Source organism: Calidris pugnax, unplaced genomic scaffold (genome assembly GCF_001431845.1).
Source record: "Calidris pugnax isolate Ruff unplaced genomic scaffold, ASM143184v1 scaffold68, whole genome shotgun sequence".
Taxonomy (NCBI): Eukaryota; Metazoa; Chordata; class Aves; order Charadriiformes; family Scolopacidae; genus Calidris; species Calidris pugnax.
The window spans coordinates 2,144,199-2,161,568 of NW_015090921.1; the positions used below are offsets into that span (position 1 = coordinate 2,144,199).

Below are 17,370 nucleotides of genomic sequence, written 5' to 3' on the forward strand. Positions count from 1 at the left end.
TTTTTTCACTGAAAGGGTTCTCAGCCATTGGAATGGGCTGCCCAGGGAGGTGGTTGAGGCACCATCCCTGGAGGTGTTCAAAAGACAGGTTGATGTAGTGCTGGGAGGTATGGTTTAGTGATGATGCTCCTTGTTTGTTGTGTGGGTGTCTATTTTTGTCAGTTAGGTTGACGGTTGGACAAGATGATCTTTAAGGTCCCTTCCAACCTAGAAGATTCTGTGATTCTGTATCATACTCCAAGGTCACGGAAGGGTACACATAAGCAGTTATCTCCTAAACGACTCCCATCAGTGCAGTGAGTTTCTGGGACTGTGGAGGCTGTTGGCAAAGGGTGCTCTCATCCCCAGGTTACCCTATTATTACTCTGGCCGGTAGCAAATACTCTTAAGGAAGGGTCGGCACATGACACAATCCCTGTTTGGGAATTTTCACCATTACACTCAACAATGACAAAACGCCTAATGAATGGCAGAAGGGGAAGACTTCTCACCACCTAGACAACAGGTGGACTCCTCTCCTGAGCTGCAAGGTACCTGCTCCTCTTTTCAGGGTCCCTGTAGTGTAGGAAAGCACGTGAGCCACGAAGATTCCCGTAGAGGAGATGCTGCATGGAGCCATACAAACCTCTTCACCAGAAGTGCTGAGCAGGACCACGTTGCCCACGTTGTCACCCGTCACCACCGTACGGCAGCTTGCAGAAACATCAACACTGCAGTACCAGCAACTAGAAGGAAAGACACAAAAATCAGTGTGGCCTCCCATGGGCAGGGACGCTCTGGTTCACATCTCGTCCCCAACAAGGAAGACTGCAACAAGACCACAATCTCCTGCCTGATGGTGTGGGCCTGAGTATCAAGAAGGGGGATGGCTTATCAGCAATGCCTTCTGCTGGTGAAAGAACATGAAGTAACTTTCTAGTCGTTTGTGAAGTGCTCATTAAATGGAGTGTGACACATCGGGACAGTGGAACATAAAACAGGCTGAAAAGCCACTTGGTGCCTGGTCATGGACACACCTTGGGAAAGATCAGAACACCCTTGTGATGTGGACACATGTACAGAAGCGGCTTTAAAATCATGTTTTCCACAAAACATTGAAGCAGCGGTAAAGAAAAGACAAACAAGTTGGGTGGGAGTATCTACCTGCTTGAGGGTAGGAAGGTTCTGCAGAGGGGTCTGGACAGGCTGGATTGATAGGCTGAGGCCCATGGTATGAGGTTCAACAAGGCCAAATGCTGGGTCCTGCCCTTGGGTCACACCAACCCCATGATGGGCAGGGACGCTCTGGTTCACATCTCGTCCCCAACAAGGAAGACTGCAACAAGACCACAATCTCCTGCCTGATGGTGTGGGCCTGAGTATCAAGAAGGGGGATGGCTAAGGGTGCCGAGGTGGCTAAGAAGGCCACCAGCATCCTGGCCTGTTATCAGGAACAGTGTGGCCAGCAGGGTTGGGGCAGTGATGGTCCTCCTGTACTGGGCACTGGTGAGGCCCCACCTCGAGTGCTGTGTCCAGTTCTGGGCCCCTCATGACAAGGAAGACATTGAGGGGCTGGAGCAGGTCCAGAGGACAACAGAGCTGGTGAGGGGTCTGAAGCACAAGTCTTGTGAGGAGAGGCTGAGGGAGCTGGGGGTGTTCAGCCTGGAGAAAAGGAGGCTGAAGGGAGACCTCCTCACTCTACCTGAAAGGAGGTCATAGAGAGGTGGGGGTTGTTCTCTTCTCCCAAGTAACAAGTGATAGGACAAGAGGAAATGGCCTCAAGTTGCACCAGGGGAGGTTTAGGATGGAAACCTGGGGTCTTGGTCGACAGCCAGCTGAATGTGAGCCAGAAGGGTGCCGAGGTGGCTAAGAAGGCCACCAGCATCCTGGCCTGTTATCAGGAACAGTGTGGCCAGCAGGGTTGGGGCAGTGATGGTCCTCCTGTACTGGGCACTGGTGAGGCCCCACCTCGAGTGCTGTGTCCAGTTCTGGGCCCCTCATGACAAGGAAGACATTGAGGGGCTGGAGCGGGTCCAGAGAAGGACAACAGAGCTGGTGAGGGGTCTGAAGCACAAGTCTTGTGAGGAGAGGCTGAGGGAGCTGGGGGTGTTCAGCCTGGAGAAAAGGAGGCTGAGGGGAGACCTCCTCACTCTACCTGAAAGGAGGTCATAGAGAGGTGGGGGTTGTTCTCTTCTCCCAAGTAACAAGTGATAGGACAAGAGGAAATGGCCTCAAGTTGCACCAGGGAAGGTTTAGGATGGATATTAGGAAAAATGTTTACACTGAAAGGGTTATTAAGCACTGGAACAGGCTGCCCAGGGAAGCAGCTGAGTCACCACCCCTGGCAGCGTTCAAAACACAGGTAGCGCTTAGAGACATGGTTTAGTGACGGGTTTTGTCAATGTTGGGTTGATGGTTGGACTAGATGGTCTGAAAGGTCCCTTTCAACCGAGGCAGTTCTATGATTCTGTGACTGAAAAGCTGCACATCCAACTGTCTCAACTTCATACTCCAGGAAACAAAACTGAATAAAGACTTCTCTGATGAAGACATACATCTTAACACCAGCTCTGCTGGGAGGGGAAAGGTCCCTTTCAACCAAGGCAATTCTATGATTCTGTGACTGAAAAGCTGCACGTCCAACTGTCTCAACGTGAGTCACCACCCCTGGCAGTGTTCAAAACACAGGTAGACACAGCACTTAGACATGGTTTAGTGACAGGTTTTGTCAGTGTTGGGTTGATGGTTGGACAAGATGGTCTGAAAGGTCCCTTTCAACCAAGGCAATTCTATGATTCTGTGACTGAAAAGCTGCACGTCCAACTGTCTCAACTGAATAGAGACTTCTCCGATGAAGACATATGTCTTAACACCAGCTCTGCTGGGAGGGGAAAGGCAGTGAGAATAAAGCTGGGGTCCTTTGGGAACTTGTTGGGGGGAAAGCTTCACTTGCAAAGACAAATTATTCTAGAATTCAAGGCCATGGAAATTAGCACGGTGAGCCTGAAGCCTCTCGTCCAACTGTCTCAACTGAATAGAGACTTCTCCGATGAAGACATATGTCTTAACACCAGCTCTGCTGGGAGGGGAAAGGCAGTGAGAATAAAGCTGGGGTCCTTTGGGAACTTGTTGGGGGGAAAGCTTCACTTGCAAAGACAAATTATTCTAGAATTCAAGGCCATGGAAATTAGCACGGTGAGCCTGAAGCCTCTGGAAGGGCACCAGGGTAAACTCAATAACCTGAAACTCAGATTGTGCAGGAATGTGTTGTGACTTTCCTATGCTACCTGAGCTGCTACAGACAAAGCAGAGCAGTGAGGACAATGAGGAGGAGGAAGTTATCCTGCTCTCCTCACCTCACACTTTATTAAGTGAAAAGCTGTCTGTTAAATCCACAACAATTTATGTCTTTTAGATAACTATTCTGTCACCCGATGACCCTTCCCCACCCAGGGACAGTAACTGGAAAAAAACAAGGAAACCCGAGGGTTGACATATAAACAGATCTAACAGAGTAAGACTAGCTAATTCACATTAATACTACTAAAGAACCAGTGCTGATCCCAACACCAATACAAAATATACAAGGATTATACTCAGCCAATTCTATCACAGGGAGCTGTGCACCCCCAGCAGAGGACAGCAAATGTGGGACACTGCAAGTGCCATGGCTTCAGGAGGATGGGAAGGGCTCAGGGGTTCGGCACCGGGGTAAGAAGCTCTCAGGATGGCAGCTATCAAGGAAGAGAGAGAACTTCCCAGCAAACTTTCTCATTTATACTGCATGTTCATGGTATGAAATAATCCTGTTGGCCAGCTTGGGTCAAGTGCCTGGGTTTTGCTCCTCCTCATCCCTGCACCTGGCTAACTTGAAAACACTGAGACCTTGAATCCCACATACCATAGCTGGCTATAAAGTAAATATTTTCACAAATTCAAGCACCAGAGTCTTCTAGAAGTGCAGTTTTCCCAAGCATTAGAAGAGAAATGAGTCCTGTGTCTCTACCAGGACACTGTCAGTACCTGCAAGACAGGAGATGGCATCACCAGAAAGCAACCCCAGGCAGCATGCTCAGCTTCTTTAAAAGCCTAAGTGCCCAGTTGCTGCCTGGCTTGTCACCCACCCTGCAGTGCCAGGGTCAGGACCAGGAGCCCTGTCTCCAAGCTCCCTCACAGAACCAATTCATACCAAGAGTCTCCTAGCACTGGCAAAGATGAAGACGTTAGAGGGCACAAGAAGCAGCGCAGCGTTAACCCCAAGGAACAGCGAATCAACCCTGCAGTGCTCCCTTCTCACCAAACATTATGGTGCTCATGGCCACAGTCCGGGGCACGGGAGATCACCTGCACCGCTCTGCCCTCAAGGTCCTGCAGGCTTAGGGTGCCATCCCCTGATGCCACATAAAGCTTCGCTGCCTCATAAGGACTGAACTTGATGTCTCCGAGAGAATCTCCTGGCCCTTTCTGGAATACACACAAAGCCAAGAGGCATCAAGGTTAGAGTGGAAGACAAAATCTTAACACAATATTCATCTCCTGGAACACACTGCCAGCTTCCCTAAGTACAACGCACTGCTTTCTGACAGGGCATGTACCCAAGAACTCTTTTTTCCTAATCTGTTTCCAATCTGAGCACAGACATTCTGAGCCTGTAAGTTCAACCCCACCACTTTGGCCTGCAAACCTCATTAGCAGCGTTGCTGCTTCTGCTATGGGGGTAGGATTAACGTGCAGTAAACCTCAAACTAGGCTTAGATCACAAGGAAAACCAGCACCATTCCATGCAGAAACCACATCTTCTGCTATGGGGGTAGGATTAACACGCAGTAAACCTCCTGGCTCAAACTAGGCTTAGATCACAAGCAAAACCAGCACCATTCCATGCAGAAACCACATAAAATCTCATGAGAGCCCTGCACTGAGCTTTTCTTACAGAGACTTCGTTCACCAGTTCCCTAAGGCTGATTCCAGTGCTGTATCTGGTCTTTCTCAAGGTACCAGCAGGCAGGATGAGAGCAGCACAAGAAGAAATCCTACTGCTAACGCCATGGCACAGGCATCTTACGTTCTGTGTTATGTTTTATTGTTGTTACATTATGTTGTTTTGTGATGTTGTTTTCCCCCAATCTGTCTACTGAGGAAATGTGGAAACTCTGCACTAAAACAGAAAAGAAGGATAGTAGCCGTGAGTCCCCCAAATTCTTTGATACTCAAGTGCACTCCATCTGCTGCTCACAGAGCCACTACTTAATAAAGCCTCACTGTAAATACTAGACTTCCAGAAGCCAATGAGGATTAAAAAAGGCAAAGAGCCAGCCTGTCCTCACAGCAGTAGGAGGATGACACGCTCTTTCAAACACAGGCATCACTGCTGTGACAGGCATCCCACCGGGATACGAGACCCTTGTGTCCCAGGACTCAGTCCATCCCTCCTTGCCCACCTGGCCAGTCATCCCAGCACTAATTGGGTTCACTTTCTGCCCTATTACAAGGTTGCAGCTGGAACAGCCACTTGGGAAACCAACCAGGAAAGTTGCCACCCAGGAAGAATCAGGTGGGGCAAAGTAAAGTGGAGGCTAACCCAAATTCCCTCACTTACCTTTACACATTGAACTGAAGTAACTAATTGTAGAGCTCAGGCTTCCTCAGGAGTCCACAGAAAAAGCAACAGTCTGAGAGGGTGATCCTAAGCACAGGCAGACAAAGTTGCCTCTAGCAATTCATCTCCTCTTTCTACTCTTTAGTGAAGGAGCCCAGACTCTTAAATTTTGGCATTTTAGATAAGCACCAGAAGTTAGGTGGGATGAACTGGGGTGATCCTTATCACACACACAACTTGAGGTCAGTGGCGTTTGTGGAGAAGCCCTGAGGGGACTATAAATTGTCCTGTATAAACCATATGACAACGAGCAGCGCTGCTACCAGGTTCCTGAGGGCACGGAGCTACAGGAGATTTAAGAGCAGAGAGCTCAGGAAACCCACTGGCACCCCCACGCTCATCAAAGAGTCCCTCCCCATCATGAAGAAAACTCTCTGGTATAACGGGAAGTAAGCAGCATCAAAGAGTCCCTCCCCATCATGAAGAAAAGCTTTCTCCTACCCACCACCCCCATTTCAGGGAAAAATAACAAGGGAGAGTGAGCCTCCCTGGAAGAGAGAGGATCCCTGAAATACAGAGGATAAAGGACATGTGTGTGGAGAAGAGGAAGCCCAGCTCTCACATGTCAGAGTCAAACACAACGTGCTCTCTCTCTTTCTCTCTCTATTGCTCCTGCCAGCAGGACACAGAGGCCCAAAGCATTGCTGTATTTCTTACTCCCAGTCCTCGGTGCTGGTGAAGACCCGGACAGTATTGCCATTAAAATCCTGCAGGGTGGTAGTGCCGGCCACTGACGAAGTGTACAGCTGACTAGGGTTAAAAGGGTTAAACTTCATTCCTGTGATGGCCCCTCCAGCTCCCATCTACAAGGAAGGGGATGAACAAAAGAAAAAGCCACTGAGTGATGGGGAAGGAGAAAAGCGTGTTCTGTCAGTCTGCATTCACTGCTAATGTCCTTAACAGCAACAGTGAAACACACCACAGCGCTTCAAGGAGGCAAAGACAACCTTGTCCTCCCCACCATGGCTGTCTAGACAGCAGCCCTCCCACAGGACAAGATGGGAACTCCTTCAATCCCCAGGCAGTGTATTCCCTGGCTGGCTGGCACCACAGTATTTACAAAAAAGGGAAAGATGACTCTGGAGGATAGACCTCCTCTCATTGTATGCCTATGTTAATTTAGACAGGGGATAAAAGTTACGGAGTCTTTGAGCCCCTGTCAGAATGGGAATGGCTGAATACAGCAAGGAGGGGGCACACCAGCTATAGAAACCATTCACTCTACCTTAGTTTAAGATAAAGGGACTTTGTTTTTCCCCACTCAAAGCTGTTTCCTCATCTGACAGAATCAAAGGTGAACAGAGAAAGATCACGACCTAAACCAGACGGACCCTCTCTGCCTGCTTGTTTCTGGCATCCCTGTAAGATAACTCTTTTCCCAGTGGCTGTATTACTTTTCCACTGAGCACACCCCAAGTACGGCTTCGTTATGAACTTAATCGACACGCCTCAGTTCTCCCCAGCACTGGGGCTTAGGAACAGACATGCTGTTGCATCTCAGTCCTGCCCTGCAGCTGCCTCTTCTGCAACCCAAGACCCTCATGGGCCTCTCCGTTTTGATCTGCAGTATTTGGTGGTGCTCCAGTTCTCCCTCCCACCCGTTCCACGCACCCAGAGGCTTACCCCTTTTATGAAGCAGGTTTTAGTAAGTACTTCATGGTCCCAAAGGATGATGTCTCCGCCTTTAGAACCAACAGCTACAGTACTGGGGTGTGTTGGATGCCATTCCAGGCATGTCACTCTCCTGTCAAAGGGACTTGCTGTTCGAAAGAGTCGGTATGAGGCAAGAGAACGCACAAAGGGCAGCTGCAGACACTGTTAAAAAGATAAAGATAATTATGACTCTTGCAGAGATCCACAAGATTATCTGAATGAAGAGTGGAGTGCCAACAACTTCTAATTGCCATCAGTGCTGGTACATTCACGCAAAGTTAAAAGCCTCTCTGTAGAATGAAGAGAACACGCTGTCCCCAAGGGAAACAGCCAGTGACCACACAAATCCACATCAGCCACAGCACCCAGAAAGCAACAGAGAACTGAGAGATATCACACTTTAAATGACATTTAAGCCTCAGGGGAGCTAAGCCTCAGGGGCTGAGCTAAAAAGGCAGGATATTGTCATTCAGCTGAGGAATAGGTACTGCTTGGATGAGCTTGGTGATTTCTTTATCATTGGGATACTTAAAATAGATAAATAATCTGGAAAATAAAGCTAGTTCGGGTGCTTCCCACATATGGATGTTACAGAAAAATGAAAGAAGGAGTATAGCTCTGAAGTATAGTAAAACATTATGGACTTAACTCTTCTGTGAAGAGGAAAAATCAACACTAAACCTGACATAATTAACAAAGTAGAGTGGGTACAAAAATAGCACGACAAAACAGTCAGAGGAGCATGCAAAAATAGCACGGTGCAGTAACTCAACTGACAGAGTGGGTAAGTTTAAATATGATTCAAGGAAGCACAAAATTAACAGAGGATAAAATGTAGAGTGACAGGGCTGAGCCAACCGAAAGGGAAAGTCATCCCAGCTCTTGCTTTTTACAGGATTAAGAAACATAAGGGTGTGCCAAACATGGAGCCACAAACTGCGTATGTGAGAAACCTGAAGCCCCTTTAAAGTTTCCCCGTTTGCGTTTAAGATGTTTTTATCTACAGAGCTGAGATGTCCGACAAGTCATGAAGGAGAAACTCCTCACCCTTCTGAGCTGTGCCCGAATGGAGCCTCCCAGCATGTTCTGGTAGACATAATGAACGATGCTGCACTGCCGCTCCAGCTGATGGAACAGGACTCTGTTATTTCTCACCACGGATCCACATCCACTCCAACCTGCCAGAGAGAAAAAGATTAACTTACTGAGAGCCAAGGCCCGTCACACTCATGCACAGAACACCACAGGAAGATGTCTGCACTCGCTGCCACGTTCATGAAGAGCATCAGCCACAAGGCAAAAGTCTCTAAATGATCCTGACATGTCGAAGGTGCAGCAGCCTCTGCAATCATGGAGTCTTGTCCACAGCCTGCCAGAGCTTTGTGTACACTTCCTCTCCTTAAACCTTCCTTCTCCTCGCCAAAGATTTATCAAAAAGACAACAGGAGAGGCCTACAGCAACGCCACAGGTGGTGCATCTCTCACACAGTATACAATTTGAATGGTTCATGCCCAAAATACAATGAAGCTATCCAAAGCCCCAACAACTTGGAAATACGCCCCGGGAGGTGGTAAACCCCTGGGTACAGCAAAGGGAAGGTCAGACGTGTGACCAGCAGAAAAGTCAACACCTGAAAATTCCCCGAGGCCAGCAACACGAGTTCCCACACCGTTCCTGAAACACCTGCTTGTGAACCAGAATTTTCGAGCTGCTTGTGCTGTAGCCCATACAGCCTGCCTACTGCACCACCAGTTTTGTTTTCCATAATAGACTTGCTGACACCTCATCGCCTGAAAACCTTTCTGTTCGGAGTGATTTTTGCTGAGAGTACAGCACGCTTCTACATTCTGTTCATGTTCCAAGTTTTTATCTTCAGGGACCTTTTACATAAAGCCCAGATCTGTTCGATCCCGTGTCTGTGATCTAATCACCCCCACGGCGATGGTCCCGTGACACCCCAGGGGATCTAGACATCAAATGCATTTCTGAAGAAACAAAAATGCTATTTTCATTTAAGGATACAAAAAAAATCAAAACAGAAGACGGAAAACATAGGGATCATTCCATAGGATTAGAACTTAAACAAAATCTTTCTTTAATGCAACACTGGAGCCTAGAAATGCACAGGTGCGAAACTAAACTTTTTTGTTCACATGCCAACATAGCACCGACACTCGCCACACCTGTTGAAATAGGTATAAAAGTATTTATATTCTAATTCCTTTCTTTCACGGAAGAATTAACATCCACAGTTCCTTCTTCAGAGGTGATGGAAATGGAATTTTTTTTTCCAAATTCTGTTTTATTATAAGGGGTAATTTATTAAGAAACAAACTTTCTTTCTTAATAAATTATTAAAATTAACTTTTTAGAAATGGCTTTTTTAGAATCTGCTGGAAGAAACCCTTTAAAAAGGTGTTTCCATTGCAAGAAAGTGCATCTGTCCTATACGGCTCAGAAGAATTATTTTTTTTTTTTCCAAAACACATAAAAATCAAAACTGGAACACAGAATAGAAAAGCTCAAATGCAAAGGTCTTTATCTTTTTTTAAAAAGGTTTAAGGGAAAAATATGATTGGCCTCTTTTTTCCAAAGTACTAGCTCTGAATTGTACAGGAACTGCAGATGCTTACCAAATATGAAAATTAGGCCATGGAGTTACAATGAAAATCACGTAGCTAAATTAAATAAACTACAGAAGATGCTTTAACTATCCACAGTTAATAGAACTCCTTTCAAATTGAGTATTTTGCTTCCACATTCACTGTTCACACTGCCAACTGCTCCAAGTTTGAAGTTTTACACCAGACAACAAATGTTACAAGATCTGAGGGGAGACCTTACCACTCACTACAACCACCTGAAAGGATTGTAACAGGTGGGTGTCAGTCTCTCATCTCAATTAACAGGCAATAGGGCAAGAGGAAATGGCCTTGAGTTGCACCAGGGGAAATTCAGATTGCATATTAGGAAAAATTTCTTCACCTAAAGGGTTATTAAGCATTGGAACAGGCTCCTAGGGAAGCAGTGGAGTCACCATCTCTGCAGGTATTTAAAAGACACAGAATCACAGAATTGCCTAGGTTGGAAGGGACTTTTCAAACCATCATCCTACTTAGGGACGTGGTTTAGTGGTGGACTTGGTAGTGCTAGGTTAACGCTTGGACTCAATGAGCTTAAGGGCCTTTTCCAACCTAAATGATTCCATGATTCTATGAAAATAGTCCTTAGTATAGCTGAAGCCAACACAACTTCCTTGACAATGCAAATCATTAACCTTTCCAGTGTCTTAGAACTTAATCACCTCTCCTCATCATATGAAAAATCTTTAAGAGATTTTTTTTAAGTTACGTACTAAAGAAAAAAAAAAAAACCTGCACAAGAAGTGATTTCTGGAAATTCTGTCCAGTCTAATCTGAACACAGAGGTAGGAAGTATTCCTACTTACTGTAGCAAAAGTTAGAATATGCAAAGAATCAGCTGCAAATACCAGCTTAGGCTGCATGCTGTAGGATTCCAACCTTACAACTATGAAACCCCGTTAAGAATTGCATGGGAGAAAAAAACCCAATGTATTACCAAGATTGGTCTGTCCTACAATAAAGCAGAAATCTGGTAATTCGGGAATTCCACAAATCTTAACCACCCTCAAATGAGCTGTGACAGCATCTTCCGTGAGCAGGCTTGTACCAAGGGGTAAGGAGTCTCAAAAATGAGACACACACACTCACAGGTACCTGGAGGATGTACTACCCGAGTACACGTCCGTGTATCACTTCAATATATAACCCCAACTGAACACCCATGCTTGAACACGCTTCTTGGCATTCTCCCTCTTCAACTAGTCGATGCCTGTCATTTAGGGTAAATCTGATTGGAAGAAACAGTAAGGATCTAAGGAAACGTTACCGATTTTCTCTGGGGGTTTGGATGTTTTTCTCACAAACAACTTCTTTGCTAGCGGCTCATTCCCTAGTTCCTCGTAGTCCGGTTTCCTCTTCCCAGTTGATTTTGCCTCTTCCGGCCAATGTTCACGTGTCCTCTCATGCTTCTTGTCCTTTGGCTGGTTCACTGGAGCCATTCTGTCTGACCACTAAAAGCAAACAAAGCACGGAAGGTAAGACTGTCATACGCTTATTTTAATGAGAAGACAGAAAAACTGGAATGAAACATATCCCAGTGGTCTGGAAGTAGCAATTATACCTGTACCCTCTTTCACCAGCATGACACTAGCTTTTTGTTGTGCTCTGATGAAGAGGGAACAGGTTCAATAAACTCTTCTTTGTTCACATATGAAAATCAACGTATCCTAAAGCACTAGAATATGTTTTGACAGATGTGCTTCTACCGAACTCTCAAGCTTAAAACCCACAGATCTGCATAAAGTACATCTGTGAAACCACATAATAGCCTAACTGTTTCCCTGGCAGCTCACACTGAGCTCTTTAGATCCAGCTAAGAAAAAAGCCAAGAGCTTTTACGACGGTGGCCGAGGCCCACTGGTCTTCCACCAAAGACTTTCAAGAAGGTGCTTCCCACTTAACGGCCACTTTTTCCTCATAACCTGGCTGCCAACCACGCCGGAACGGCTCTTCCCAACCACACTGGGATGCAGCGACTCGTGTCTCTGCTAAACCGGCGCCCAAACGCCACCGGGCCCCCTCGGAAAGGCTCGGGGCCTGCCACAGCCATCCTCCTCCTCCTCCTGTGCCTCGCACTCCCCCCGCAGCCGCAGATCCCCCCCGAAGATCCTCATCCTAGCGCTAAACTCACTTATAATCCGCGAATGACTGTGGCGGATGCGTTCAATATACCCCGGCGGGCACCGCGCAACCTCCTCCACCGAGCCCCCCCACCCCGCCCCGCCGGGCCTGGCCTCACCCGGCCCCGCCGGGCCCACAGGCCCAGCCCCGGGCCCGGCTCCCCCGCGGCCTGGGCGGGTAAGGGCCACCCCGCTCTCACCTGAGCCCCGGCGGCCTCCTCTTCCCCGCCGCGGCCGAGGACGGCGGGAGGCAGCCGGCCCCTCCCCCGCGGTTTCATAACCAGGGCGGGAACCCGGGGGGGGGGGAGGTTGATGGCAGCGGCTCCCGCTGAGGCCCCGCGGGAAAAGCTCCCCCGCCGCCCGCCCGCCCCCGGGGAGCGGCAGGCCGGAGGCGCCGGTCATGGCGGCCCCCGCCGACCCCTCGCCGCTGAGGGGTAGGGGAGGGTCCGGGGATGTTGCCTCCCCACCTTGCCGCTGCCTTTTAGCCCCCCCGTCGGTATGATCGGCTCGGCTGGGGCGGGAGGCGGCGGGCAGGCTCAAGCTGGGCCCGTGGCCTGGCCCCAGACACTCTAAAGTTTGTGAGGTGTCCTCTGGCAGGTTATTGTTGGTGCTTTTGTCTTCGGTGCAGGGTTTGTAATCTTACATATTCATCAGTAAATTGGAAGAGGGGAGATTTAGATGAGATATCAGGGAGAAATTCTTTGCTGTGAGGGTGGTAAGACACTGGAACAGGTTGCCCAGAGAAGCTGTGGCTGCCCCATCCCTGGAGGTGTTCAAGGCCAGGCTGGATGGGGCTTGGAGCAACCTGGTCTGGTGGGAGGTGTCCCTGCCCGGGGCAGGGGGTTGGAACTGGATGGTCTTTAAGGTCCCTTCCAACCCAAACCATTCTATGATTCTATTATCAGCTTCTAGAGCACCAAACTGGCACAATAAATCTACACCGTGAGAGCCCAAAAGACAACCAAGAAAAAAACCCCAACCCACTATTTGAAACACAGCAGCTTCCACAAGAAGATGCACCTGGTGTTGGAACTCATAAAAAAAAATACACTTTTAAAGGCAGATTAAAAAGTCACAGCAAGATCAGCCCAGAGACAACCAGACCTTAGATGCTGAAGCAGACAAGAAAGGGGAAGGAAGAGCCCTGGCGGTACCAGCACATCCCCTGCCACCTGCGAAGGGGACTGCTGTCTGGTAGCCATCTTGCACAGGGAACCGTATCTCCAGGGGCTATAAGGTCCCATGCTTCAGGCCGATCAGTAACGACACTGAGTAATTAATGTCCGGTCACCCACGCAGCTGGCTATGAACCCAGGTCCTAAAATATCTGTACACAACTGCTCCTTGAATTGTGGGGCTTTAGGGTTTGGGTGTTGCGGAATGACATACACAAAAAATCATGACCACTGACAGACAACACAATCTGGTATTGAGCATACATGTCAACCCAATTAGCAAATCTTAAAAGTCTTATCAGGCATTTCTGTAATGCACAACATTCTTCTCAGAGCTATACACATTAGCAAAAAATAGCAAGAGGAGTAATTGAAAGTAGCACTTTCATTCTTCTCTCTGAAGCCTCCAAGGCTTAATTTCCAGGAAGGGAAACTAAAGAAAGATTATTCTTGACAGTGACCAACGGTTTTATCTATAGGTCTACAGAAGTCATCACCATTGGAGACAATCTGTAGAGTTCATCAGGAATCACCAACAGAACACAAATTACATAAATCTTAATATCTTTCGGCTTTCATAAGCTTTTAAAGGGGTACACTTCAAAATTTGTAAATGAAAAAAGGGGCCCAGATACCAACCTTCTTAATGGACACTAAAAGACTGTATGGATTTCAATGTTCTATGTATTAATACTAAAGAAAATTCTGGCACTATTATCCAAGTTATCTCCAGCGAAGATGAGCACCCTCTGTCCCTGCCCCACTTCTCTCCCAGCAGTAGTGTCCCCCCAGAGCACACACACCATAACCCAGCGTTTCCCTCTTAGAGCTATCATGGGGAGCATTTTTTTCCAACGGAATGGAATGGAATATTTCAGTTGGAAGGGACCTACAACAATCATCTAGTCAAACTGCCTGACCAAAAGTTAAAGCATGGTATTAAGGGCCTTGTCCAAATGCCTCTTAAACCCAGATGGATGGCTTGGTGCATGGACCACCTCTCTTGAAAGCCTGTTCCACTGTTTGACCGCCCTCTTGGTAAAGAAATGCTCCCTGGTGTCCAGTCTATACCTCCCCTGGTGCAGCTTTGAACCATTCCCATGTGTCCTGTCACTGGGTACCAGGGAGAAGAGCTCAGCACCTTCCTCTCGGCTTCTCCTCCTCAGGGTCACCCCCTCAGCCTCTTTTTCTCCGAGCTAGACAAGCCCAAAGTCCTTAGCAGCTCTTCACTGGACATTCCTTCCAGCCTTTTCACCAGCTTTGTTACCCCCCTCTGGACACATTCAAGGACCTTCTTAAATTGTGGGGCCCAGAACCGTACACAGTTCTCAAGGAGAGGCCACACCAACGCTAAATACAGGAATTTTATCAATTACCAACAGCAAGTTTGCTTTCTCTCTAGAGAATCACCAGATATTTTTGTAATTATTATTCAGTAGGGACAAGAATAGCAGATAGTACGCAAATCACTCACAGAAGAAATGTCACTGGCCCAGGGTGCAACAGCCCAGTGTCTGCACACTGTACGGTACACTGAGCAAGCCAGAGGAAGAGTAATTAATTTGAAAAAAAATATTCTTATATATTTACAGCCTCACACTCTTTGAACTACAGTATGCAGCAAAGTCATAATTACGCGTGGGCAGGGTATTAGGCTTGGTTTTACCATGCCTTTTGTCTGATGTACAATTATCTTGAGGCTCTGCCTTAGTTCTGGGACGTGGTTCCCTACCTCAGAATAAAGCTGTCTTGTCACCAGCTCTGGTAAAGCTGTGTTGTCACTAAGACCATCGACTTCACAGCATTTGTAATACCGTTAGGTATTCTGCCTCCTCGCCGCCAGAATCTTTTTTCCGAACTGTGAATATTTTTGGCTACTTCAGTCTGACTACCGATGTAAAAAGTACCATTACAGCAACCAGAGTTTGGCACGCACAGGAACACAAGCCTATATTCCACTAAAAAGAAGGAAAAAATGCATAATCCTAAAGAGATAAAAGACTAAATATCATGCCATCTGACCTCCTCCTATCCCATGATCATTACTAAGCTGCCCTGCACTAGGAAAATGAACAAAACTATCACTATTGTAATGATCCTGTTTCCCGGAGTATCCTATTTTCCATAAGCCGTTCCAGGCTTGGAGGAAAGGGCTGCAGCAGCCACGCTGTGTAGTCCCCTTGCCTTAACATCTGTACTGGGGACGGCCAGGTCCCAGATGGAAAGCATCTATTGTAGGTGCTCAGTGCTTGGGATATCAGTATCAAAACCAGCATGAAAACATAACAAGGGCAAATGCTGAGTATAGAATATTAATCATGGAATCACTGGAGTTGGAAGGGACCTTCTAGAGATCATCCAGTTCAACTCCCCTGCCAAAGCAGGGTTGCCCAGAGCACATCACTCAGGACGGCATCCAGGTGGGGCTTGAAGATCTCCAGAGAAGGGGACTCCACACCCTCCCTGGGCAGCCTCTGCCAGGGCTCTGCCACCCTCACCCCAAAGAAGTTCTTCCTCAGATTGGAGTGGAACTTCCCATGGTCCAGCTTGTGCCCGTTGCCCCTCGTCCTGTCACTGGGAACCACTGAAAAGAGTCCGGCTCCATCCTCCCTCAAACTCCCCTTTAGATCCTTGTCAGCATTAACAAGTTCTCCCCTCAGCCTTCTCTTCTCCAGGCTAAAGAGTCCCAGCTCTCTCAGCCTTTCCTCATCAGGGAGATGCTCCAATCCCTTAATCATCTTTGTTGGCCTACGCTGGACTCTCTCCAATAGTTCCCTGTCTTGTCTGTCTGTTCCCTGTCTGTCATAACGTATGACAGGCGTTTGCATTTTCTGTACTTCATTAGCATACATAAATTAGATAACGGAATTAAAATCACAGAATTTAATTGAATTAGAGAATATCTACCCCAAAGAATTGGGTTTGGTTTTGTTTTAGGGAAATACAAAGTTGGTGCTTATCTTTTCAACTATGATTAACTTTGAGGATAAGACAAGCATCTTGCACCTCTCTTTGAAAGGAAGCTCCTGGTCACACCGCATCCAGTGACCCATCATGGATGCCCACCTTCCAGGGATCCCACACAGGTAAAAGTGAACAGAAGATTGGCCTCAAAACAAATTAAGTGGAATAGTTTCTGATGTCCACTCTCCAGTTCATCTCCATGTATCTGAAGGGCCCCAGTACAGTTATTTTTCTGGCTCCTATGAAACTTGGGGCAGTTGTAAAGAGAGAGAAAACATCCCAGTCCTGCTCCAGAGATGCCAGAGCAGAGATTTATCGCCTGCTCTTTCCTCTCTTCCTCCTGCAAGGCTCTCAGTCTTTCCTTTCTCCACCGACTGAATAAACATCGCTGCAAACCCACAGCTGGACCTTGCAGTTGTGTCCCAAGTCACTTGGAAGCAGCGGAGAGGAGGTGGGCCAGCGAGGCCTCCCGGCGCTCCTCCCGCGAGCCCAGCCCCGGCGTCACGGGGAATCGCACCCGGGGGCTGGCGTTAGAAATGGAAAAGTCTGGCAGGCGAAATCCCTGGCCTTCAGAAAAAAGGCTCTGGTTGCAACCCAGAGGCTCTGAGGTCTTAGAGATGAGGCTTGGATTATTCAGATGAAGGTTTTCAGAGGGAAGGGAGGGTGACCAAACGGAGTCAGGAGAGTGACCAAAGGGAGTCAGGAGAGTGATCGAAGGGAGTCAGCGGCATCAGGCTGAGAGGATGCCCAGTGGAGGTGAAGCTGCTCTCCATCCCCAGGGAGAGTCACCTACACCACCTCAGAAGCCCACTTCTCTGCGTGGGTGAGAGCGGGGAGCCCCCTGGCCCGCCCGCCCCAGCCCACCAGGCTGCCTGTACCCCGGCACAACACAACCAACTCCAAACTAATTAAACCCCCCCAATCCAGAGGGCAACGCAGAGAACAGCCCAACCCCACGGGCTCGCCCGACCCTCACACACCCGGGGCCACCCCCCGACCGGGGAGAAGGCAGCCCCCAGCCCTCCTCCCGCCGACCCCAAGCCCTTCCCGTGGAGGGGGGGACCCGGCGCTACCTCCCCCGTTTCCCCCCCCTCCCTGGGCTGGGCAGAACCCGCTCGGCGGCGGCGGCTGCCCGTTAATTGGATCAAGAGACAGGCTGGGGGGGGGGGGGGGCCGC

General features: G+C 48.3%; 1 protein-coding gene across 1 annotated transcript in view; it reads right to left on the reverse strand.

Moving 5' to 3' along the window:
• Window positions 1-12,342, reverse strand: part of DDB2 (damage-specific DNA binding protein 2) — a 19,144-nt gene extending 6,802 nt beyond the window's left edge. Inside the window, exons 1-6 of the mRNA XM_014950334.1 lie at window positions 12,255-12,342; window positions 11,202-11,385; window positions 8,339-8,469; window positions 7,262-7,453; window positions 4,277-4,443; window positions 626-725 (exon numbers count right to left, since the gene is read on the reverse strand). Coding sequence (XP_014805820.1) covers window positions 626-725; window positions 4,277-4,443; window positions 7,262-7,453; window positions 8,339-8,469; window positions 11,202-11,385; window positions 12,255-12,332 — 852 coding nt within the window. The 5' untranslated portion in view covers window positions 12,333-12,342. The remainder of the gene's footprint in view (window positions 1-625; window positions 726-4,276; window positions 4,444-7,261; window positions 7,454-8,338; window positions 8,470-11,201; window positions 11,386-12,254) is intronic.
• Window positions 12,343-17,370: the final 5,028 nt, after the last annotated feature.